This window comes from Acinonyx jubatus, chromosome A1 (genome assembly GCF_027475565.1).
Source record: "Acinonyx jubatus isolate Ajub_Pintada_27869175 chromosome A1, VMU_Ajub_asm_v1.0, whole genome shotgun sequence".
Classification (NCBI taxonomy): Eukaryota; Metazoa; Chordata; class Mammalia; order Carnivora; family Felidae; genus Acinonyx; species Acinonyx jubatus.
Window position 1 is genome coordinate 216,654,437 of NC_069380.1, and position 25,690 is coordinate 216,680,126.

Sequence of the window (25,690 nt, forward strand, 5' to 3'; positions counted from 1 at the left end):
ACTCTCAATCCCTTTCACCTATTTCACCCATCACCCACTCCCCCCACCAGCTCCCCTCTGGTGACCATCTGTTCTCTAGTTTTTTGGTTTTTCTCTCTCTCTTTCCTTTTTTTCCCCTTTGTTCATTTCTTTTGTCTCTTAAATTCCACATATGAGTGAAATCATATGGTATGTGTCTTTCTCTGACTGACTTACTTCACTTAACATTATACTCTCTAGATCCATCCATGTGGTTTCAAATTACCAAAATATTTTCTTCCATTCACATACAGCATCACAAATCACATACATGGCAATCATGTACAGCTCTCATTTGCCAGCATGAATTCCCCATGATTGTCTCTTCCCCATTTGTCTTCATTGAAATGGATCCATTCTTAGATATTTTTAACTTTGAAGGCTTTATATAGCCAATATACATACTTAGTTTTACCTATTAAATACTGTCCAAGCATTTTCTTGGCCTAGCTCTTCATTGACTTTAACAGCCTGTGTTCTGTGTTCCTGGTTTGAAAGTGGCCTTTTTCAAAAGAAATATATTATATCTAAGGAGAATTCAATTTAAATCCAGGGGTGTTAAGTGGCAATGTAAAATATTATCCAGACAATGAAATAGATTTTGCATCCTCTTATAGATTGATGGTTATCATATGTCAAAATATGTCCATGGATTTTTGAAACAAAAGTAAAATATGTAATCAGAATGCAAGTCTAAGAAACGACTCCATTTATGTGTATCATTGCAATACAATTAATGACGTTATTGCTTATTAATGACAAAGTCTATTGCATAAAGGTTGTTGTATAATTGAATCAATGCTAACTTGATATAGAAAATTCAACTTAATATTTTGAGATATTAATCTTGATGGACCATGTAGTTTAAAAATATATATGTGTAATCAGAAATATAATAGTTTTACTAATGCAATGTGCTTATGGAATAGATAGGACTGGGGACATTTTAAATTGTTTATGTCATATAGTGTAGATGTTAATATAATAATCAAAGGGCTTTACTTAAATGTTTGTTCTGGAAATGATTTTAAAAAATAAAATGAAAATTAGCACACAGAATTTGCCAATAAAGAATCAGAAAATATAATTATGTCATGTTTGAAAAAGAATCAGGATCTCTCTGTATCTTTAACATAATCTTACATAATTCCTAAATTTTTAATTATTTTTAAAACCAAATTATAAGAAGATGAAACACACATAAAATTATATGACATGGACAATAATGCTTAATTTTGATCTACATATTGCAACTTCACGGCATATTTCTATACAAATAAGAAAACTTATTTGCCAGAACGTCAAAGAAGTCAGTTGTTCTTTTTCTCATTTAACAAATACTTGTGGATCCCCGTATCAGATATGAACATATTTCTCAAGGAGTTCTCAGTCTGTTAGGGAGGAAGATTCAGTAAGAGAAATAATATTCATTGAGTGCCTACTCTGTCAAGAATGATGCTTGATTTTGTCATCTTTGATTTCCTGTTTGAGATGTAACTCACATGCTGATGTTGCAGGGAATTCCAAATACAACGCGGTAAGTGGCAGAGACGGGTAGTACAGGCACTTTTGTATGGAAGGTATGTTGAGTCTTTTAGAGTAAAAGAACTTTGTCAACTTGAGACAGAATTCATGATTTTTCCAGATACAGAGATTCAGTGTTTTACAAATTAATGTGTGACTGGGAAGACATGTTGTTTGCATGCAAAACTGAATTCACATTTTGATAATACAGAGGGCTAGAGCTTATTGAGGAGATTTGTTAATTACTGTCCTGTTCCATTTAGAACTGATTTAAAATAAAAATCTAAAATAAGCAATCCTCAAAAGTAAAATCACATTAGCTGTATTGACAAGATATGTCATTCCTCTAATGCAGTTTATTCAAAACCCAGCATAAGGATTATAAATTTAAATGGATTTTTGGAAATATTATACAAGTTTGGAACATCAAAAGAGAAAAGAGTTTTATGGCACTTTAAAAATCATTTTGTATTATCACTCACAAAACACCATTTAAAAATAATGTTTCATAAAAATATTAAAATAAATGACAGCTGTGGCTTAGGAAAAGATAGGCCAAAACTGAATGTTACTTTAGGACTTGTTACCTTTATTTTGCTTTGTTTTTTTAACACGGAGCATTAAATATAACTTGAGGATTATGCTGGCTAACTCAGGCACTACAAAGCATGTGTAAGCCACTAGCATTGTGAACTGGCAGGAACCAATGAGGGGTATAGCTAGCTTAAATCTTGCCTGACAATCCCCCAAATAATGGGATTTATGCCAACTATATCAACCTGATTGATAAACCTGGCAGTAGGCTTTAGAATGACTCCCAACACAATGCCTTTAATCAATTTGCAGCATAGTTGGTTTTTTATACATATACTAAGACTTTATTTGGTACAAATGTGTGAAAACTCCTTTCCCAAAATTTTCTGTTTTTTTAAACACCTCTTGTCAAAATATATGCATTTTTTAATGATACATGTGGTTAACAAGCTGAAGCTTCATGGGTATCATACCATGAAGTTACTGAATATCATCCTAAATTGGTAACCTATTATTTTTAAATTTTTTTAATGTTTATTTATTTTTGAGAGGGAAAGAGACAGAGCATGAGTGGGGGAGGGGCAAAGAAAGAGGGAGACACAGAATCCAAAGCAGGCTCCAGGCTCTGAGCTGTCAGCACAGAGCCTGATACGGGGCTCGAACCCATAAACCGCAAGATCATGACCTGAGCTGAAGTCAGATGCTTAACCAACTGAGCCACCCAGGTGTTACGATAACCTACTCTTTTAATGAAAATAATATTGTCTCCAATTTCATCACTAAGAAAAAAACTATGCTTCTGGGAATGTTTTTTCTTTCTCTTTCTTTCTTCTTTCTTTCTTTCTTTTCTTTCTTTCTTTCTTTCTTTCTTTCTTTCTTTCTTTCCTTCTTTCCTTCTTTCCTTCTTTCTTGTTTTTGCATTAGATCCTCATGGTAATTCCCTCACAGAATTCGCAGCTTCTGGCTAAAGTCAGCTGGTATTGTAACCACCTGTAATCCCAACTATCTTGTAGGAAAGTACTTCACGTTCAGTTGAATATGGCAATAGGTAGTGATTTAATAACACAAATATTCAGAAGACCAGCGTTTGAATGTGGAACAAAGTGGCAGCTCCTGCCTCCGGAAGAAGAGGGAGGTGGAGATGGGGTCGTGTGTGTGTGTGTGTGTGTGTGTGTGCGTGCGCGCACGCGCGCACCAATGCACACAAGTGTATGTGAGATAAATCAATGAAACAGTCTTTGTTCTACATCAGTACTATGGACTTGTATGAACTTATCATATGTTACTGTGTGTTCGCATTACAACATTTTCTCCTACAAACCGATAATACTGCCATGTATTTTTCTTTGCTTTTTTTGTTCAGATTTTCCTTGGATCGCCATACTGACCTTGACAGGATCTTTAACATACATTCTGGAAATGGATCCCTTTATACTTCAAAGCCACTTGACCGTGAACTATCTCAATGGCACAATCTAACTGTTATAGCTGCTGAAATCAGTAAGATGACGTTTTTGTACATAATATTTAACATATAGTTTTAGGTTTTATTTTATTTTAAAAATAATTCCTTCTGGGGCTGGGAGGCTCAGTTGGTTAAGCGTCCAACTTCAGCTCAGGTCATGATCTCACAGTTTGTGGGTTTGAGCCCCACATCCAGCTCTGTGCTGACGGCTTGGAGCCTGGAGCCTGCTTCAGATTCTGTGTCTCCCTCTCTCTCTGCCCCTCCCCCACTAATTGTCTTTCTCAAAAATAAATAAACATCAAAAAAAATAATTCCCTCATTATATGCATGAATTGTAATTTTAGTCTAAGTTTTTAAAAGGCTTCTTAACACCTTTAATTCTTTTCAATAATTTATATATATACTGAGGCATCGCTACAGGTATCCCAAATCAACATTTAATATTGACTAATAAAAATTATCTAGAATTGGACACCAAAGATATCCTCTTTGGGGGAGAAATAAATGCATTAAATTTATTGCATGGACACTGTAAATTAAAATCGATGCTAAACATTGGGTGTGTACCATTTAAAAATTTTTTTTTCAATGTTTAGTTATTTTTGAGACAGAGAGAGAGAGAAAGAGAGAGCATGAGCAGGGGAGGGGCAGAGAGAGAGGGAGGCACAGAATCCGAAGTAGGCTCCAGGCTCTGAGCCGTCAGCACAGAGCCTGAAATGGAACTTGAACCCATGAATCGTGAGATCATGACTTGAACCAAAGTCGGAAGCTTAACCAACTTAGCCACCCAGGCACCCCAGGTGTGTATAATTTAACAACATGCATGTAGGTAGGTATTATTATTACTTCCTTCTTACAGATGAGGAGACCAAGATATTGATAATAATAGCTAACATTAAGCACTCTGTGCCAGGTATTATTCTAAGAATTTTATATTAATTTTCTCCTACTCATATTTTTATTGACTTTATGTATCAGAGAAGGAACTAAGGCTTCAAGGGTTTTGGAAACTTGCCAAAGTCCTAATACCAGAAGTAGTAAAACTAAGATTTAAAACTAGTCATTCTGTTTCTAGATCCAGTATTTAATTCTATACCTAATTTACAAAATTTCATCCCAGTAATAACAGGGAGAGCCAGGATTCAAAATCATATCTGTATCTAATTGCAAAGGTTCTTGCCCATCCAAATGACTTGCTACATAATTTTCAGAGCCCATTATAAAATAAAAGTGTCAGACCTGTTGTTAAAAATGATTAAGATGTTTAACATGGCAACAACAGAGCCTTAAAATAAGTGTGGGGCCCTTCTTAGAGTAAGGCCCTGTACAATTGCCTATGAAGCCAGCTTTGTCCACTCAAGCAAACTTATTCGTGGTTTCTAATTCCTGTAATGTGATTTACATGGATAAAGCAACTCTTTAACTGTTTTAAAAAGAAGCATTAATTAGTTACTGAATCATGGGGAAAAACTAAGCCTATAAATTCCAAATCTGAAATACCAGGTTGAATCCACAAACACATATCAAAGTGAAGTTATTTGAAGCCACCATTCCAGGATTTGGAAGGCAGAGCCTTGGGGCCAAATTGGCAAAAGTCTCAGAAGGACGGAACTAGGCTGGACAGATCATTAACAATGAATTCAATCAAGATAAAATAGTAGACTTAGCTTTGTCCTTAAATCTGGCTCTGAAATACAGATTAACTCCATCATCCAAATGACCCAGTTTTTCTGTATTGTGATATAAATGGCTGTGCCTTTTAAGGCTAACCGAAGATTTTTTTTTTTTTTTTTTGAGTTGTTATGTTCAGGAAAGCTTTTACTTCCATTACCTATCTCCATATTACCATGTTGCCATGTGTCTGACAGGGTCCAATCTGATCATTCCAGAATCATGATTGTTTGTGCTCTCTCCTTGACTCAAGATCCTAATTCAAGCCTAACGAGTTAGGAATTGCATTTTCCATTTCAGATACTTTGAGAAATTTAACTTCTAAAGCTAGTTGAAATAATTACGATTCTGTAAAAAGCAAAGCCAATTATGTTCTTCTTTTTAAGAACTAAGCCTATTTTTTGCCCTTAAGTGAAATCAATTTATGGAGTAGCTGCTGGAAATGCCTACCTGCCAAGCCACAAGCAGTCAGGGGCCCATTATGCTGTTCTGGCTATTAAAGGAATAAGGGAGAGAGGGAAACAGCATATATAGGAAATTGTTTTTCCTAGATTTTAAGCACTGGGTTTGTGGTAAGTGTGCATTACACCAAGCCCTAAGCAGGACAGAATGATGTTTAAATGGACTTCTTACCAATGCGATTTCAGGCCCTGCCTCTAACAGTTTAATTCTACATTCCACAGCAGTGTAGCACATCATATGGCAAGCACTGCTCCAGGTAATTATTTAGTGCGCTATACCGTGAAAAAACTTCCCTTTTTCTTCTTCAAAAAACATTTTTAAACGCCATTTGGAGAATAAAAACCCTAAAATTAAGGTCACTCTTGGATTGTAGAAATCTGTTGTAGACACTAATGAGTTCCTCTGCCCACATCTGAAAATTTGGCTATAATCATCGCGATACATTCTGAGACTAGGAGAGCGAAGTTCATGACCAAAGAACTCCATTTTCTATACGTGGTTCCTTGACAGTAGAAATTCTTGCCCTAAGCAGGTAGAAAAGATACATCTTTCTAAAGCCTCAGATTTCTAGATAACAATCTAAGCTTTCCTTTTCTTGGGTACGGAAAAGCCTGTTGAATACATAGGAATGCTCTCACGTTTTAAGATCCTTTATTGCTGATACATTGTTGCTACAGTGGAGTGTGCCTGGATGACTCAGAGAGAGACCCAGGTGGTAAACATATGCCAGCTACCATTCTGTATGATGACTCTTGGAATGCTTTATGTTTTTATTTGTACATAAGCTGCAACATCTATCTGTAAAAAGATTAGTGTAAGCACTGTTGTTTGAATAGGTGATTCTGGGCCTGATGCTTTATAAGCACATTTATCCCTGTGGATTTAGCTTTTGATTTGAAGAGACTGGAATTGTTTGTAAAGAAGCTGGAGAATCTTCATATGGTGTCAGGCAAAGGACTAACAATGCAGTTGTTTAGATCTGAAACTTTTCTGTCTCTCTTGGCTTCTGCAGCATAGTTAGAAAGTGAATTGCTACCAGCAAGAGTTATTTTTATGTCAGGACTCTATATTGAAAGAAAATATTTTGCTTATGTCTACTATTTAAGTATATGAAAAAGAACATACTAGAAAATATGGAAGAATCATCCCTTCCCACTACTCCCCATAACAACAAATAACTCTAGGTAGATTGAGGATTATTTGCAGGTGAACACTTTGTAGGTGAACTCTGGCTATTTGCAAATTGTTTAGGACTAAGGGAGGTAGGAAAAGAGTGGAATGGACTGTTCTTTTTTATCTCCTCTCTCCACTTCTCCCCACACATGGTCCTCTTCAGACCTGTATGAACTGTGGGGAAACTAGTTAACACATTTTTATTGTGTGAGTGCTTTGTGTGGAGTAACATAGCATAAGCTCTCAAGGAATGTAAGAAAATGAAAAAGGTATGATGGTGATAATAAAGATGATCTTAATAATAATAATCAACATGTATTGAGCAATTAACCAACAAAGTAATCCTTTTTTTTTTTTTGGATAATTTTCATGCATTAACTCCATAGATTAGAAGTTCTATTTTTATTTATACTGAGTAAATTGAGGCATTAAAGAGATGGAGTAAATTGGCCAAAGTCACACAGTGAGTAAGTGGTGAATCTGGGAATCAAAGCAGCTGTGTTCCCAGGGTCTGAACTCTATAACCACCTGACACACAAGAAGTGAACAATAGGTAGCAATACATTAGTAAATATGAGATCAGAACCTGAGAATGGAATATATATGGTTTAAAAAGTGTAAGACTGGAAAAGAGTGTTAAAGAGAGGATGCCTTTTAAATTTCCCTCGAGAAAAGGAAGGCAGATAAACACACTTCAAATAGATTTAGAACTCTGTTTGCTTCCTTCATATGACTTTAACCTTGTAAACGTTCCTGCTGAGTAATCAGTTCTTAAGTATTATTTTTAAAAGTGCTGATTTCATTATTTTAGTAACATCATAATTACATGGAGAGAAAGGGGAAGAAATAAATTATTTTGAATAGTAATATACACCCTATCTGGATATGACAATAATTTTTACTCTTGTATTTGACAATCATTGAGATAAATAGAAAGATAGATTTCACAAAGGTAAATAATACTATCCATAAACCCTGTGGGTAAAGGCCATTTAATAACATTGCTATTGTCCCTCACCTCATATGTTATTTTTTGTTTTGCTTTGCTTTTACTTGTTATTTATTATTCTTATTATCATTACTATTAGTTTTAAATTTACATTGAAGTTAATTAACATATAGTGTAATAATGATTTCAGAATAGAATTTAGCGATGCATCACTTACATGTAACACCAGTACTCATCCCAACAAGTATCCTCCTTCATGCACATCACCCATTTAGCCCATCCCCCCAACCAACACCCCACCATCAACCCTCAGTTTGTTCTCTGTATTTAAGAGTCTCTTACGGTTTGTCTTTCTGTTTTTTATAGTATTTTGCTTCTCTTCCCTTATTTCATCTGGTTTGTATCTTAAATTCCACATATGAGTAAAGTCATATGATATTTGTCTTTCTGTGACTTATTTTGCTAACCATAATACACTCTAGTTTCATTCACGTTGTTACAAATGGTAACATTCCATTCTTTTTGATGGGTGAGTAATATTCCATTGTTTACATATAACATCTCTTTATTCATTCATCAGTTGATTGACATTTGGGAGTTTTTCATACTTTGGCTATTGTCGATATTGCTGCTATAAACATTGGGCTGCATGTGCCCCTTCGAAACAGCACACCTGTATTGCTTGGATAGATGCCTAGTAGTGCAATTGCTGAGTCGTAGGGTAGTTCTATTTTTGCTTTTTTGAGGAACCTCCATACTGTTTTCCAGAGTGGCTGCACCAGCTTGCATTCCCACCAGCAGTGCAAAAGAGATCCTCTTTCTCCACATCCTTGCCAACATCGGTTGTTGCCTGAGTTGTAAATGTTAGCCATTCTGACAGGTGTGAGGTGGTATCTCATTGTGGTTTTGGTTTCTATTTCACAGATGATCAGTGATGTTGAGCATTTTTTTCATGTGTCTGTTAGCCATCTGGATGTTTTTTCTTTGGAAAAGTATCTATTCATGTCTTTTACCCATTTCTTCACTGGATTATTTGTTTTTGGGTTTTTGAGTTTTATAAGTTCTTTAAAGATTTTGGACACTAATCCTCTATTTGGTATGTCATTTGCAAATATCTTCTCCCATCCTGTCAGTTGCCTTTTAGTTTTGCTGATTGTTTCATTTGCTATGCAGAAGTTTTTTATCTTGATGAGGTTCAATAGTTCATTTTTGCTTTTGTTTCCTTTGCCTCTGAAGATACCCAATAAGAAGTTCCTGCAGCCAAGGTCAAAAAGGTTGTTGCCTGTTTTCTCCTTTAGGATGTTAATGGCTTCCTGTCTTATGTTTAGGTCTTTCATCCATTTTGAGTTTATTTCTGTGTATGGTTAAAGAAATTGTTCCAGGTTCATTTTTCTACATGTTTCCATCCAGTTTTCCCAACACCATTTGCTGAAGAGACAGTCTTTTTTCCATTGGATATTCTTTCATTAATTGGCCATATATTTGTGGGTCCATTTCTGAGTTCTCTATTATGTTCCATTGATTGATGTATCTGTTTTTGTGCCAGTACCCTATTGTCTGGATGAATATTGCTTTGTAATATAGCTTGAATTCCAGAATTGTGATGCCTCCAGCTTTGTTTGTTTGTTTGTTTGTTTTTTTGGTTTTTGTTTTTGTTTTTGTTTGTTTGTGGTTTTTTTTTTTTTTGCATTATTTTGGCTATTCAGGGTCTTTTCTGGTGCCATACAAATTTTAAGATTGTTCTAGCTCTTTGAAGAATGTTGGTGTTATTTTGATAGGAATTTCATTGAATATGTAGTTTGCTTTTGGCAGTATCGGCATTTTAACAATATTTGTTCTTCCAATCCATGAGCATGGAATGTTTTTCCATTTTTTTGTGTGTCTTCTTCAATTTCTTTCATAAACTTTCTATAATTTTCAGTATAGTGTCAGTGTATAGATTTTTCACCTCTTGGTTAGTTTTATTCCTAGGTATTTTATGGTTTTGGGTGTAATTGTAAATGGGATCGATTCTTTGATTTCTCTTTCTGCTGCTATATTGTTGGTGAATAGAAATTCAACTGATTTCTATATGTTGATTTTATAGCCTGGGACTTTGCTGAATTCATGGATCAGTTCTAGCAGTTTTTTTTGGTAGTCTTTTGAGTTTTTCACATAGAGTATCATGTCATCTGCAAAGAGTGAAAATTTGACTTCTTTCTTGCCAGTTTGGATGCCTTTTATTTCTTTGTGTTGCCTGATTGCTGAGGTGAGGACTTCCAACACTATATTGAATAACAGAGGTGAGAGTGGATATCCTTGTTGTGTTCCTGGACTTATGGGGAGAGCTCTCAGTTTTTCCCCATTGAGGATGATATTAGCAGTGGGTCTTTTGTATATGGCTTTTGTGATATTGAGTTGTGATCTTTCTATCCGTACTTTCTTGATGATTTTTATCAAAAAAAAGATGTTGTATTTTGTCAAATGCTTTCTCTGCATCTGTTGATAAGATCATGTGGTTCTTATACTTCCTTTTATTAATGTGATGTATGACATTGGTTGATTTGCAGATATTGAACCAGCCCTGCATCCCAGGAATAAATCCCACTTGATCGTGGTAAATAATCCTTTTAATGTATTGTTGGATCCAGTTTGCTAGTATCGTGTTGTTTTGCATCCATGTTAATAAAAGAAATTGGCCTGTAGTTCTTTTCAGTGGGGTCTTTGTCTGGTTTTGGTATCAAGGTAATACTGGCCTCATAGAATTTTTTGGAAGTTTCTTTCCATTTCTATTTTTTGGAACAGCTTCAAAAAATAGGTGTTAAGTCTTTTTTAAATGTTTGGTAGAATTCCCCTGGAGAGCTATCGAGCCTTGGACTCTTGATTCTGGGAGATTTTTGAATATTGATTCAATTTCTTTACTGGTTATAGGTCTGTTCAAATTTTCTATTTCTTCCTGTTTCAGTTTTGGTAGTTTGTATGTTTTTAGGAATTTGTCCATTTCTTCTAGATTGCCCAATTAGTTCTCATATAATTGCTCATAATATTCTTTTATTATTGTTTGTATTTCTGCAGTGTTGGTTGTGATCTCTCCTCTTTCATTAATGATTTTATTGATTTGGGTCCTTTCCTTTTACTTTTTGATCAAACTGGCTAGGGGTTTATTAATTTTGTTAATTCTTTCAAAGAATGAGCTCCTGGTTTAATTGATCTGTTCTACTGTTTTGTTTCTGTTTTTTTGTTTTTGTTTTTAATTTCAATATCATTGATGTCTTCTCTAATCTTTATTTTTTTCCCCTTTTTATGCTGGTATTGGGCTTTATTTGTTGTTCTTTTTTCAGTTCTTTTAGGTATAAGATTAGACTGTGTATCTGAGACCTTTCTTATTTCTTTAGGAAGGCCTGGATTGCTATATACTTCCCTCTTATGACCACCTTTCCTGCATCCCAGAGGTTTAGGGCTGTTGTGTTTTCATTTTCGTTGGTTTCCGTGTACTTTTTAATTTCCTCTTTAACTTCTTAGTTAACCCATTTATTCTTTAGTAGAATGTTCTTTAGTCTCCAAGTATTTGTTGTCTTTCTAGATTTTTTCTTGTGTTGATTTCGACTTTTATAGCGTTGTGGTCTGAAAATATGCACCATATCATCTCGATATTTTCATACTTGTTGAGGGCTGATTTGTGTACCAGTGTGTGATCTATTCTGGAGAATGTTCCATGTGCACTCAAGAAAAATGTGTATTCTGCTGCTTTGGTATGAAATGTTCTGAATATATCTGTTAAGGCCATCTGGTCCACTGTGTCATTCAAAGTCATTGTTTCCTTGTTGATTTTCTGTTTACATGATTTGTCCATTGCTGCAAGTGGGGTGTTGAAGTCCCCTACTATTATGGTATTATTATCAATGAATTTCTGTATGTTTGTGATTAATTGATTTATATATTTTCCATGTTGGGGGCATAAATGTTTACAATTGTAAGATCTTGGTAGATAGACCACTTAATTATGATATAATGCCCTTCTTTATCTCTTGTTACAGTATTTTAAAAGCTAATTTGTTTTACATAAATAAGTATGGCTACTCAAGCTTTCTTTTGGTGACCATTGGCATGAGAGACGATTCTCCTTCCCCTTACCTACAATCTTCAGGTGTCTTTAGGTCTATAATACGTCTCTTGTAAGCAGCATATAGGTTGGTCTTGCTTTCTCATCCATTCTGATACCCTATGTCTTTTGATTGAAGCTTTTAGCCCATTGACATTTAGAGTGGCTACTGAAAGATATGAACTTAGTGCCATTATGTTGCCTGTAATTGGAGTTTCTGGTGATGTTCTCTGGTCCTTTCTAGTCTTTGTTGCTTTTGATCTTTTTTGTTTTGTTTCATCTCTTCTCTCAGAGAGTCACCCTTAAAATTCTTGCAGGGCTGGTTTAGTAGTCATGAACTCTTAGTTTTTGTTTGTCTGGGAAACTCTTTACCTCTTCTTCTATTTTGAAGGACAGCCTTGGTGGATAAAGAATTCTTGGCTGCATATTTTTCAGATTTGCACATTGGATATATCCTGCCCCCCCTTTCTGGCTTGCTAAGTTTTTGTGGATAGATCTGCTGCAACCCTGATGTGTCTTCCCTTATACATTAAGGGATTTTGTTCCCTTGCTGCTTTCATAATTCTTTCTTTGTTTGCACATTTTGTGAATTTGACTATGATATGCCTTGCTGATGGTCAGTTTTTGTTTAATCTAATGGGAATTCTTGGTGCTTCTTGGATTTTGATGTCTGTGTCCTTCCCAAGATTAGGAAATTTTTCTGCAATTTTCTCACATAAGCCTTCTGCCCTTTTTTCTCTCTCTTCATCTTCTAGGACTCCTAGGATTTGTATATTATTCCTTTTTAACGCGTCACAGAGTTCTCTAAGTCTTGTATTTTGCTCTTTTGACTTTGTTTCCCTCTTTTTGTTTCTGCTTCATTATTCTCCATAATTTTATCTTCTATGCCTCTGATTCACTGCTCTGCTTCGTCCATTCTTATCATCATGGCTCAACTCAAGATTGCATGTTGGATATAGTATTTTAATTTTGTCCTGACTAGTTACTTCTTTTATCTCTTCAGAAAGGGAAACTATTTTTTTTTCAACCTTAGCTAGTATTCTTACTACCATGGTTCTAAATTCTAGTTCACACATTTTGCTTATATCTGTGTTGCTTTAGCCCCTGGCTGTCATTCCTTTCTGTCCTTTCTCTTGGGGTGAATTCCTTCGTTTTGTCATTATGGAGGAAGAAAAAGAATAAAATAAAAATTTTAAATTAAAATAATTATAAACAAAACATAAAAATTAAATAAAGGTAACTAGATCATAGATGTGTTTTGGTCTGCTTGTTGAAAGAAGCTTGGTATAATAGAGAAAAAAGGTAGAGAAAAGATAGGAAAAAAATTAAGAAAAGTTTTAAAGATTAAAAAATATTTGTATAATAAAATATAACAAAATGAAATAAATAATAAAATAGAATTTTAAAACTACAAAAAATAGTAAAAATAATGAAAATAATAAAAAATATTCTTGCAAAAGAGAAAATAAAAATAATTTTGTCTCTTTCTGTAACGAAGAAAAACAAAAGAAAAAAAATGATTTCAAGAAAGACAGAAGCAAAAAAAAAACAACAAAAGAAAAACAAAACAACAACGAATAAATAAATGAACCAGCAAACAGAATGAAACCCAAATGAAGTTAACATTCAGTGTCCCCTAGAACTTGAGCTATGAAGCACTCTATATAGTCCATACACTAAGCAAGCAGAGAGACTTGTGCTGGTTGTCTAGGGGATGTGCTTGGAGGATGCATGTGGTTGGGGCTTGGTGTAATGGCTCCATTCTCCACTATGTGGAGCTACTTAGTTTACTGGGTTGGATGCTCATGTATATGCGTGTGCAGGAGAGGTAGCAATGGCCTCACCCAGCTTCCTAGTCTCTGGCATAGGAGCTTCATGCTCTCATGAAGCCCCTCCTTTGTCTCAGGGCTCCTTCCACTCCTTGCCTCTACCCTGTCCATGTCCAAGCATCAGCCTGCCAGGCAGCACCTCCCTTAGAGTTTTATCTCAGGTGGGGCTGTGTTTCAAAACCCCTCTCTGCAGAGACCCCTGTGACTTGGGCCCATGCCAACTCTCTGGGAAAGGGTCTTGCTGAGCAACAACCGGGTGCCTGCTTGCCCCAGAAAATGATTGTGTAATTACACAGTGACGCTTCTCCCCTGTGGCACATGAACCCCTCAGACCCCGATGCCTGCTCCTGGGGATCATCACTACTTCCTCCCCAGAGCACCAACAGGCACTAAGCACCAGAATTTCAGACTCTGTGCTCCACTGTTTATATAATCCTCGTGGTATTGAAATCCTTTCCTTTCTCCCTGTCACTGGTTTTGGGGAACAGAATTCTTGTTCAGTCCCCTGTGAGTGTTTTCACTCTTTCTTTCTCTTTCTCTCCAGCAACTTTTGGGGGAGTGCTTTTCTTGCATGATCCCGATTTACTGCACTCTCCCCCTTTCTCTATCCTCTCTCTGCAAAAATAGCTCCCTACCCTCTGTGGCTTCTCTCTCTCCCACTTCACCTCTCTACATTCCTGAATTCTGAATTCTGCTGAATTCTGTGGCTCAAGTTATGCAGATTGTGGTGTTAATCCTCATATCAATTTCCTAGGTGTGCAAAATGGTTTGGTGCTGATCTACGTGCATTTCAGGGACATGACAAGCTGAGGGTTTCCATGCTCCTCCACTATCTTTCTTAGACCCCTGCTTTCCTTTGTTTTTAGCTAGTTACTTCCTTTGTTCTTTTATACTGATCTTCAGTTTGACTTTGCTGAAGTACACATAGAAGTTCAACTATATCCAAAGACTAAGATTTTGACATCACAAAGGTTGATAAATAGAACCTGAATTTAAGATGTCAAATCACTCTTAGATATCAGTACACATTCCTAGAAAATCCCATTGTTGAGATAATGGAATTATGATTAATGCAATATTGTTACTCCATGCTACGTTGTTACCTCATGTCTGTAAATAGACATTAATATTTTAAAATTCCACTTACAAATCAAGACAATTTTAATGCATATTTTTATGTGAAAACTTTGATGCTGTTGATTTTTAAATTTGTAGGAAAAAAACCAAAATATTATTATTCTACTATATATTACTACAAAACTGACTTTATTTTACAAAATTCAGCCTGGATTGTTGAAGTTGTACCAGTAACAATTAATGAAAAATTCAAATGCTTATATTTTACTGTAAATTTCCATCCAACTTGTAAAATTAGTAGCTGTATATTAAAATTTCCAAAAGAGTAATTGAGAGTAGCTATTGGAATACATTTTAGTGATTAAAGTAGTCAGGAGGGTAAGTTGTAATACAAAAACCACTCATTACGAGCTTATGACTATGGGCTAGTTAATAATTTATTTAAAATTATGTCTTCAACCAAAAACTTGCTGAAGCTTAATATAATACTGTATGATAAAGATTTAATAACTATTTGTTCTTATTTTACATATTTTGGACAGTCAGGACACAAATACAATATGAACTCATTTACACTGGATTTTGCTTTTGAAAAGATTTTCCAAAATAATAGTAGTACTCTTGAGGCCAATAATAACTGAATTTATGACTACTTAATCAGGCTCTGTAGTAATTTTCTTTATTGCATTTGCTCATTATGTTAGTAAAATGAACACGATGCTTATTTTTATGTGAGCACTTAATATCCACAAGATGCCTGTATAAATTAAATCTGGTGCACAAATGTGTCTTCCTAAACAAATTTTTCCTTTCCCTTTTCTAGACAATCCCAAAGAGATGACTCGTGTGGCTGTTTTTGTCAGAATTTTGGATGTTAATGACAATGCTCCACAATTTGCAGTGTTCTATGACACTTTTGTATGTGAAAACGCCAGACCAGGGCAGGTGAGCAACCATAGGACTTAAAAGCTTTAGAATATTTTAGGGGTTTCTTAAATATTTTCTTTTCCTAATCTTAAGAAGAATGATAAAAACATTCATATAAGTACCAGTAATATAATTTTTTAAAGGTTGATGTTGGGGTGCCTGGTGCCTGGATGGCTCAGTCAGTTAAATGTCTGACTCTTGATTTCTGCTCAGGTCATGATCTCATGGTCATGAGATCAAGCCCCTTATTGGGCTCTGTTCTGGACATGGATGCTGCTCAAGATTCTCTCTCCCTCTCCTTGTGCCTCTCCCCTGGTTATGCTTCACCTCTCTCTCTCTCTCCCTCTCTCTCTCAAAAAAAAAAAGCTGATGTTTTTAGAATTAAAAAATGTTCTGAATGACAATATAGTGAGTTTCATATTTCTTTTGTGCAGTTAAAAAGAAAATATAAGACATTATTGTTGCCACAACAGTTAAGGTGTAAGAAGAAATAACTTTCACTTGTTAAACTTTCAAGCACAAAAACAGGGAGAAAAAAAAAACTCCTCTCTTTCTTTAGATGAATACTGTAACTGCTAGAGAAATGGGAGATGGAAGTTAGAAAAAACACAGAGACAGATACATGGGATCAGCTAGACAGTGCATCAATATTCCAATGTATGCAAATGATTTGAAAGCAGACTGTAGGATTCACTCCTTAGATTTATACTTGTATTTCATCATTATAGCAACACTTAGAGTGCTTAATGACTTAGTTTTTGTCCTTTAAAACATTCTTTATACATCAGCTTTGTTTATAACTCTTTAAGTCTTTTCCTCAGTGGACTCATTTTGTTGTTTGCAAAACTCCAGTGTATATGGCTGAAAGAAATGCTCTTAATTGGTTTGAGTGCTATCTTCACAGATGGAAGCTGCATGTTATAAATAATAATTGGGAATCAAATGTGTTTTATTAAAGGAAGAGGACCCATCCCAAAACTGTATTATGTTTTGACATCATTTGATGCTCTTTATAAACATCAATGTCATTGTTACATTTTTATGCAAATTACATTGTGGAATAACACAAATTCTTCCTTCTGAAGATTCTAACAGGAATTCAATAGCCTGTCTATTGTTGGAAATGGCAAAATTGCTGCAATTGGATTCATTTTTTATTTGAAAATGTTATGGAAATGTTTAATTTGGAATATTTAAATGACAAAGCTACTTCCGACCTACTTCTTAATGAAACAGTGTTTGCCCTGAAAATACCATTCCAAATAGTCCTCTGCTTGGCAGGCTCAGCATGATATAAGTTGAAGCCTTTTCTCTAAAGAGATAAATTACCCACTTTGCAACTGCCTCATGCATTGCTTTCTCTATGGTTATTCTGTTTGATTTTCAAGAGATATCTTTTCAGAGCATTTGAATCATTTTAAATACTGATTTCCAAATGTATTCAAAATATACAAAATAAGGGATTATGTTTTTTTTTTCTTTTTTGCCTCTTTTTAAAAAAAATATATCTGGTTTAGTAACTTTATATTTTTTGGACTTTAAAAACCACTTGGCGTATTGAAGGAAAATAATAAAATAGAAGAAAATTTTAATTTGAAAAGTAACCTATTTTGACCAACTTGATAGGAATACATGATTAATAATTTTTGTCTAATTATCTGAATGTGCAATAGCTTCCCATAGTAGTTATTATTTTTAATGTTTATTAATTTGTTTTGAGAGAGAGAGAATGAGAGAGAGTATGAGCAGAGAAGGGGCAGAGAGCGAGAGAGAGAAGAGAATCCCAAGCACACTCCACACTGTCAGCACGGAGTCAGATGTGGGACTTGAACCCATGAACCATGAGATCACAACCTGAGCAGAAATCAAGAGTCAGAGGCTTAACCAACTGAGCCACCCAAGTGTCCCCATAGTAGTTATTTTTAATAAGATCAGTTTGTTAAATATCATTTTGGTCTCACAGGCTGAAAAATGTTCCTTAAACCAAATACTTATGTACTCAATGATAGAATTCTAGGTTACAGCATCCTAGGAGGTAAAACTAAGGTTTGGAAAAGTCCTTCACTGAAACTTCCTTGAAATTTATTTGTTAACTCTGCCTTCCTTCCTTCTGGGAAGTAGGAGCTTCTCAGAACTTCTGGGTGTGCTTTAGTTATTTATAGAGTATTTCAACCAAACTAATTCTCTGAATTAAGTGTCGATTAAAAGTAGCACTTTGAACAGCAGTATAGGAAATGATTCCATTTATTTGGTGTGTGGACAAAACGAGAAGACAGAGATAAAGTTAACTACCATCTCCTCCTCCTTTTCTGCTTATTCCCTGATCTAAGGGTAGGAGACATTCCCCCTTGGAAAAGATGGAGCTTACAATTGTAGCATTAACAGTTCCTTCTTGTGTCTGAACTAGGCTACTTGAGTCCTTATCTTTTCCATCACAGAAAGAGTCTCTTGGGAAAGGAGGGGAAAGAAGACCAGCTGTTTCATTTCTCATTGATTTTCAGTCAATAAAATATATTTTAACAATTTTAATTGTTATGGGAAGGAAATACAATTTCTGTCTCACAGATTTCCCAGAGTTTCCCCAGGGAGGAGTGCTACTTGTATTCACCCACAGATAGTATCTGAGCTCCAGGCCTTTACCAAACCCCAAATATCCCACTACATATCTCCATGGCACAGTGTTTAGTTACTTACCAGCTACTGAAAAGGGTACTTTTTACCAGAACAAGGTAATTTTTGCATCAATGGAAACTACTACACTAACACTGGCAATGCTAATGATCACTGAAACACCTTCTTGCTGAATTGAGATTGTTTTAGAATAGCCTAGTAAAAATACAAACCAATTATGTTACAGCTCAAGAGATACAATGTAAATGACTTATCAGTGTCTGTTCTTCATATGCTCAAAATGAATACTAGACATCACCAGTGTTTTTGTTTTTGTTTTCCATAATGTGGCAACCTATTGTATTGGAAGTGATCTAAAATGAATTTGTCAAATTCAAAAATGAATTTGTCTCTAGCAGGAATAAAATAGTGAGTACTTATACAGAGAGATAGGGGATGTCTCCTTCTTGTTGCCAAATTATGATTTCTATTGCAAATCAACTCAAATATATAATATATATATATATACATAGCATATATTATATAATATATATTTATATTTATATTGTACAATATATTATATAATATATTATATGTATATATTATATGCATATAATGTATATATATTATATGTATATGATATGTATAATATATATTATAATATATATTTTATAATATATAATATGTTTATATTATATATATATATTATATATTATATATATATATTATATATATATAATATATATTTTATATATATTATATATATAATATATATTTTATATATATTATATTATATTTATATATATATTTTATAATATAAAATATGTTTATATATTATAAAATATATATTATAATATAATATATATAATATAATATATATAATATTATATATATATAAAATATATATTATAATATATAATATGTATGTGTATGTGTATATATATATATATATATGCCCATATGTATATGGTACATATGCCAAAACAAATAAGCACACATATACCAAAACAAAATACAGTTGATTCTTGAACAGCATAGGGGTTGGTTACTTTCTTTATAACATTTAAAGAAAACATATCAGTGAATCACTAATTTTAAAATCAATGATGCTATCATTTTTTATTCAAACAACATATTTTAATTAAGACTTTTTGCATAAGGGGCGCATGGGTGGCTTAATCAGTTAAGTGTCCAACTCTTGGTATCAGCCAATGTCTTGATCTCACGGTTCGTGAGATTGAGCCCCATGTTGGGCTCTGCGCAGACAGTGAGGAGCCTGCTTGGTGTTCTCTCTCTCCCTCTCTCTCTCTATGCCCCTCCCCCATTCTCTCTCTCTCTCTCTCTCAAAATAAATAAATAACTGCTAAAAAAATTAAAGAAAAGAAATTTTGTGTAAGGAGACCTGGGTGGCTCAGTCATTTAAGTGTCTGACTCTTGATTCCTGCTCAGATCATGATCTCATGGTTGGGCTCTGAGCTGAGCATGGAGCCCACTTGCGACTCTCTCGCTTCCTCTCTCTGTGCCCTTCCTCTGCTCACGGGTACATGTATATGCTCTCTCCCAAAATAAATTAATAAACATTAAAAAAAAAGGAATTTTTGTGTAAACCGTTATAATTTCTTATATGTAAAGATGTGACCATTTTGTTCTCTGTAGTGCATTATTTTGATTTGTAAAAATAAACTGAAATTATAATTTGTAATCATAACTGAAAATGTATATTTATTATGAAACATTATAGTTTTTATTTTAAAAGGCCTACTTTTAAAGTTTTAGCTCTACTTTTAAGTTTCTATCATTTTGTCTGTATGTGTGCCAACATATTAATCTTAATATGTATAAACATAAAAATTATATTTAGTCTACTATCTTTCTTGATGTTATTTCATTTATGTCATTTTCCCCCTCAACTTATTCTTATAAATCACTATTTAAAAGTATAATCTTTTAGACTGCCTGACAAATAAGAGTCATTCAAGAAATGTTTTTATAACTGAATTGATACTTCTTAAAGAGTATTAATTATTGTATAAACATCTTTCTCTTTAATTCCTTCACATATGTACCATTTTTAGTTGTATATTGGATGGCTAAGCCATTAGCAATAAATCTTTGATTTCTATTCAATCTTAAATTACCACTAAAGTTTCATTAAATAGTTATGTTTCATTTTAAAATATATTTTAAAATTATTCGAAGTTTAAACGATTTTTTTGGCTGCTTATTCTTAGATAATAAACATTTATCTTTGATCAAATTATATTTCTTTTATCATTTAGAAGGAAGTGGTTAAGGTTGTAAATAAATAGGGAGTACATAAAATTTATCACATTTTTATTTTTATAAGGTAATCTAAAAGAAGACTAATTCAATACAGAAGAGTTAAAATAATTTATTTTTCATAATTACTTGATATAATGTTTTAAATTTGAAATCTTTTTAAATAAAAATCAGTACCAAATATTTTGATCAAATATAGACACAATGTTAAAATGAGTCAATTTATTAAAGTATATTCCTTTTAGTTAAGCATAAATTTGACCATTTATATAAACATCAATATACAAGTTAACAACTTCTGAAGCTCTCTTGCAAATTAAGATGCACAAGAATATATATAAAATGTTATACATATAAATTAAGGACAAAATGGGTATATATGCACATATTACATAGCTATATGTTATATATATATTTAATAATATTAAACATATATGGTCAAAGCACTGATCCGATTACAGTATAAGGTGTTAAATTTTATTCTTTGTTACCATATAGCATCTTATATTGTCTCTTATCCTTAAATAAGTCAGAGATGATCTTTATAAAATAACCATTTCCCATTGTATGCATATATTGAATTAAAAATATGTAATTTTATTTACAGTGCAGATGAAGTGAGTCATTACTGCTAAAATAGACCATAATGTTTAAGTCCTTCATTTAAAAAGTTTTGCATAATATTATCTACATAATCTCTACTTTCTTTGAATAATTTTCACTTTACTTTTTTTCGATAAGGAGAAAAGCCATAATCACAATAGTTTTCTGAATTTTTCCTACATTAGATAAACTCTTCCAGATTAATGTTTAAAGATGTGTGAAATAACCTACTCATTTCAAATGCTAAATTAATAAGGATGCAAAGAATATAATATTACCAGTTTTTATTTTGAAGAAATGGATAATATATAGGAGAAATTGAGAAGCAGGGACAGAGAGAAGCATGGAGGGATGGAGGGAAGTAAAGAGACGAGGACTCTATTAAAATTAAAGTAATAACAACAACAACAAAAAAGATGGAATAAGCCAAAGATACATGCCCAAGGAAAAAAAACAACTGCCTTTAAATTTAGACAAAATTGGATGTTAAAAATTACATATTGTTAAGCAGGTTATACCCATAGAATTTGATAAATATGCATTTTTCTCTTTTCTCCAGCTAATACAGACTATAAGCGCAGTAGACAAAGATGACCCTTTAGGTGGACAGAAATTTTTCTTCAGTTTAGCTGCTGTCAATCCCAACTTCACAGTACAGGATAATGAAGGTAAATTTTAGAACACGGTCATTATGATTTAAGGTGACATTTACAACTTTTCCCCAAAGTAGCAATTAACATGTATGGTGTTTTAATTTATTGATCTGTGTTACAAAATGTTGTTTTCATAAGGTATTTAATCAGATTAATTTCTTGACAGTGTTCATTTTCTCAAAATCTCAAAAAAATAGTAAATTATTTGAAAGAAATCTCTACATGAGTACTAATGAAGAGATTGGATCTTGAAAACATTAGAAAGGCTGGAAATAATCAGACACATGGGGTAGAGAAATGAATGACTCAGTGAGACCCTTGTGCAAATTTCAATGATACTTAGCAGCAACAGATTCACCAAAGCCAAGAAGGCATGGAGTATGGGTCAGAAGAAAGAGAAGTAACCATATTAGCCTGTCAGGGTTTAAGTGCAAAAGCAGTTGCAAGGACAAGATATACTATTCTTTTGTGTAATATGTGAATATTACGATGTCTCTGTGATCAAAAATACTGAAATTACATTTCTTGCATTCCCAAAAAGAGCAAAAACAGATTTTTATAGGAAAAATATGAAAATAGTTACTATTTTTAAAAAGTTGAACAGCTTTATTCTTTGAAAAATATATGTGGTAATTATCTTAGTCTAAAAGTGTGTAGAGCTTAACCCCCCCCCCCACAATAAGTATATGTTAAACAAACAATATCAGGTGATCTTTCCAAAATGGCATACATATTTTAGAGTAAATGTATATATGGTTATTCTTAAAATAAATGTAATAACTACCTTACTACCTTGGCATATTTGGAAATACCTTCATAATGATGTAGCTACACTGGTAGAGGCAGATGGCTATATCACCTCTAGGTGGCTTTCAGAATATCAGAAAGAAGTTGAAGATAATGGATAGTTTTACATTAACCCAATTTTTATTTGAAATATTTGATATGGTAAAAAGTGCACAAATCAGTTGAAGAGAGGGCACCCACTGGTAACATCTGTTTACTAAATTGGAGTTTCTGAAATGTCTGTTTTGTATCCCTCTGAACGTCTAAAATAATTGTGATGGGAAAAATTAGCCTAGGGTTGGCAGATAAGACACAAAATGTCCACTTTCATCTGCATATCAGTAAAACAACACCCATTATTTTATTTGCTGAATCTGGCATCCTATATATGGAACGTAGACTGGACATCCCTAATACTGAACTGGCAACGTGATTCATCTTTCTAAGCGTGTTTTAATTTATGTTCCTGTTAAACCAAGCCCTGGCTCCCAATAAACCACCTCTCAATTTTGAAAAGTATTAGAGACTTGAAATAGTGTTACCTTATCACAACATTTCACAGTTACTAGGTAAGCACCTTTAGGCTAATCTTAATTAAGTTCTCACAAGTAGTGGCATCTTCCTATATTTGGGAGAGTTCCTGGTCTTATATGAGTTACTCAGAGCAAGAGTTGAAGCCTTATAAATATACATCTGAACATGTCACTATATAGAACACCACTAAAGTCAGATGGAATATAGGATATAATCCTGCATAAATTCACTAATTTGTTATCGTGCATTTTGAAAGAAATTCTATTGAGAAATGGAATTGCTCTTCTTGAGAAAATACCCTTGTGTTTATCTATATGTTCAGCTTAAAAAACTTTATGGTATAAGTTTTTAAAATTTAATTTCTTGCTTCTGTGATAACACACTTGGAGCTTTTAACTGTTAAGATTCCCTTACTTTCCACTAACATAGATTGAAAGCATAATTATACGATGACTTTTTGAATATTTAATAAAATGGTTTGAATAGAATGGCTAGTTTAGGGTAAAATGACATTTTGTTCTTCAATATAATAAAACTATTGTAGATAAAATTAACATTTAGAAACTTTGGAAAAGTTAAAAAAGGGAAAGGCAAGAAGATTCTAAATATAACCATATGCTAACACCTGTTGTTTTTTGTGTTGTTGATTTTAGCCATTCTGACAGGTGCGAGGTAATATCTCACTGTAGTTTTAATTTGTATTTTCTGATGATCAGTGATATTGAGCACCTTTTCATGTGTCTGTTTGCCATATGTATGTCTTTTTTGTAAAAAATGCCCATTCTTATCTTCTGCCCATTTTTTAATTAGATTATTTGTTTTTTTGGTGTTGAGTTTTGCAAGTTCTTTATAGATTTTGGATACTAACCCCTTATCAGGTATGTCATTTGCAGATATCTTTTCCAGTTCTGTAGGTTGCCTTTTAGTTTTGTTGATTGTTTCCTTCGCTGTGCAGGAGCTTTATCTTTTGATGAAGTGCCAATAGTCTATTTTTGCTTTTGTTTCTTTTGCCTCAGGAGACATGTCTAGTCAGAAGTTGCTATGGCTGATGTCAAAGAGGTTACTACTACCTGTGTTCTCCTCTAGGATTTTTGTGGTTTCAGATCTCACATTTAGGTCATTCAGTCTTTAATCCATTTGGAATTTATTTTTGGGGTTGGTGTAAGAAAGTGGTCCAGTTTCATTCTTTTGCATGATGTCATCCAGTTTTCCCAACACCATTTGTTGAAAAGACGGTCTTACCACTTTCTTTCCTGCTTTGTCAAAGATTAACTGACCATGTAGTTGCGGGCTCATTTCTGGGTTTTCTATTTTGTTCTGTCGATCCATATGTGTCTATTTTTGTGCCAGTACCACACTGTTTTTATCACTACAACTTTGTAATGTAAGTTGAAGTCTGGAATTGTGATGCCTCCAGCTTTGCTGTTTTCTTTCAAGGTGCCTTTAGCTATTTAGGGTCTGTTGTGATTTCATACACATTTTAGGATTGTTCTAGCTCTGTGGAAAATGCTGTTGGTATTTTGATAGGGATTGCATCAAATGTGTAGATCGTTCTGGGTAATATAGAGATTTTAACAATATTTGTTCTTCTAATCCATGAGCATGGAATGTTTTTCCATTTCTTTGTGTTCACTTCCATTTCTTTCATCAGTGTTTTATAGTTTTCAGAGGACGGGTCTTTCACCTCTGGTTAGGTTTGTTCCTAGGTATCTTATTGATTTTGGTGCTATTGTGAATGGGATTGATTCTTTAATTTCTCTTTCTGCTGCTTCGTTATTGGTTTATAGAAATACAACAGATTTCTGTACATTGATTTTGTATCTTGTGACTTTACTGACTTCATGTGTCACTTCTAACAATTTTTTGGTGGAGTCTTTTGGGTTTTCTATATGGAGTATCATGTCATGCACGAACAGTGAAAGTTTTACTTCTTCCTTGTGGATTCGGATGGCTTTTATTTCTTTTTGTTGTCTGATTGCTGTGCCGAGGACTTCCAGTACTATGTTAAACAACAATGGTGAGAGTGGACATCCCTGTCTCATTCCTGACCATGGAGGAAAAGCTCTCAATTTTTCCCCGTTAAGAATGATATTAATTGTGGGTTTTTCATATAGGGCCTTTATTATTTTCAGGTATGTTCTTTCTAAACTTACTTTGTTGAGGATTTTGTCATGAATGAGTGTTGGCAATGATGTGGAGAAAGGGGAACCCTCTTACAGGTTGGTGGAAATGCAAACTGGTCCAGCCACTCTGGAAAACAGTATGGAGTTTCGTCAAGAAGTTAAAAATAGAAGTACCCACAGTACAGAACTTTTACTACTATGTATTTACCCAAAAAATACAAAAATACTATTTCAAAAGGATGCATCCTAGTGTTTATAGCAGCATTATCTACAATAGCCAAATTATGGAAACAGCCCAATCTCCTCTGACTGATGAATGGATAAAGATGAAGTGGTGTATGTATATATATAATGGAATATTACTCAGCCACAAAAAAAAAAAGAATGAAGT

The 25,690-nt window shown here is 33.7% G+C and overlaps 1 protein-coding gene across 2 annotated transcripts in view; it reads left to right on the forward strand.

Annotated features, from left to right (window-relative positions):
- Window positions 1–25,690, forward strand: part of LOC106986992 (cadherin-10) — a 194,811-nt gene that overhangs the window by 163,528 nt on the left and 5,593 nt on the right. For both annotated transcript variants that reach the window (XM_027074738.2, XM_053201910.1), the window contains exons 8-10: window positions 3,440–3,576; window positions 15,607–15,728; window positions 21,763–21,871. In XM_027074738.2, coding sequence (XP_026930539.1) covers window positions 3,440–3,576; window positions 15,607–15,728; window positions 21,763–21,871 — 368 coding nt within the window. The remainder of the gene's footprint in view (window positions 1–3,439; window positions 3,577–15,606; window positions 15,729–21,762; window positions 21,872–25,690) is intronic.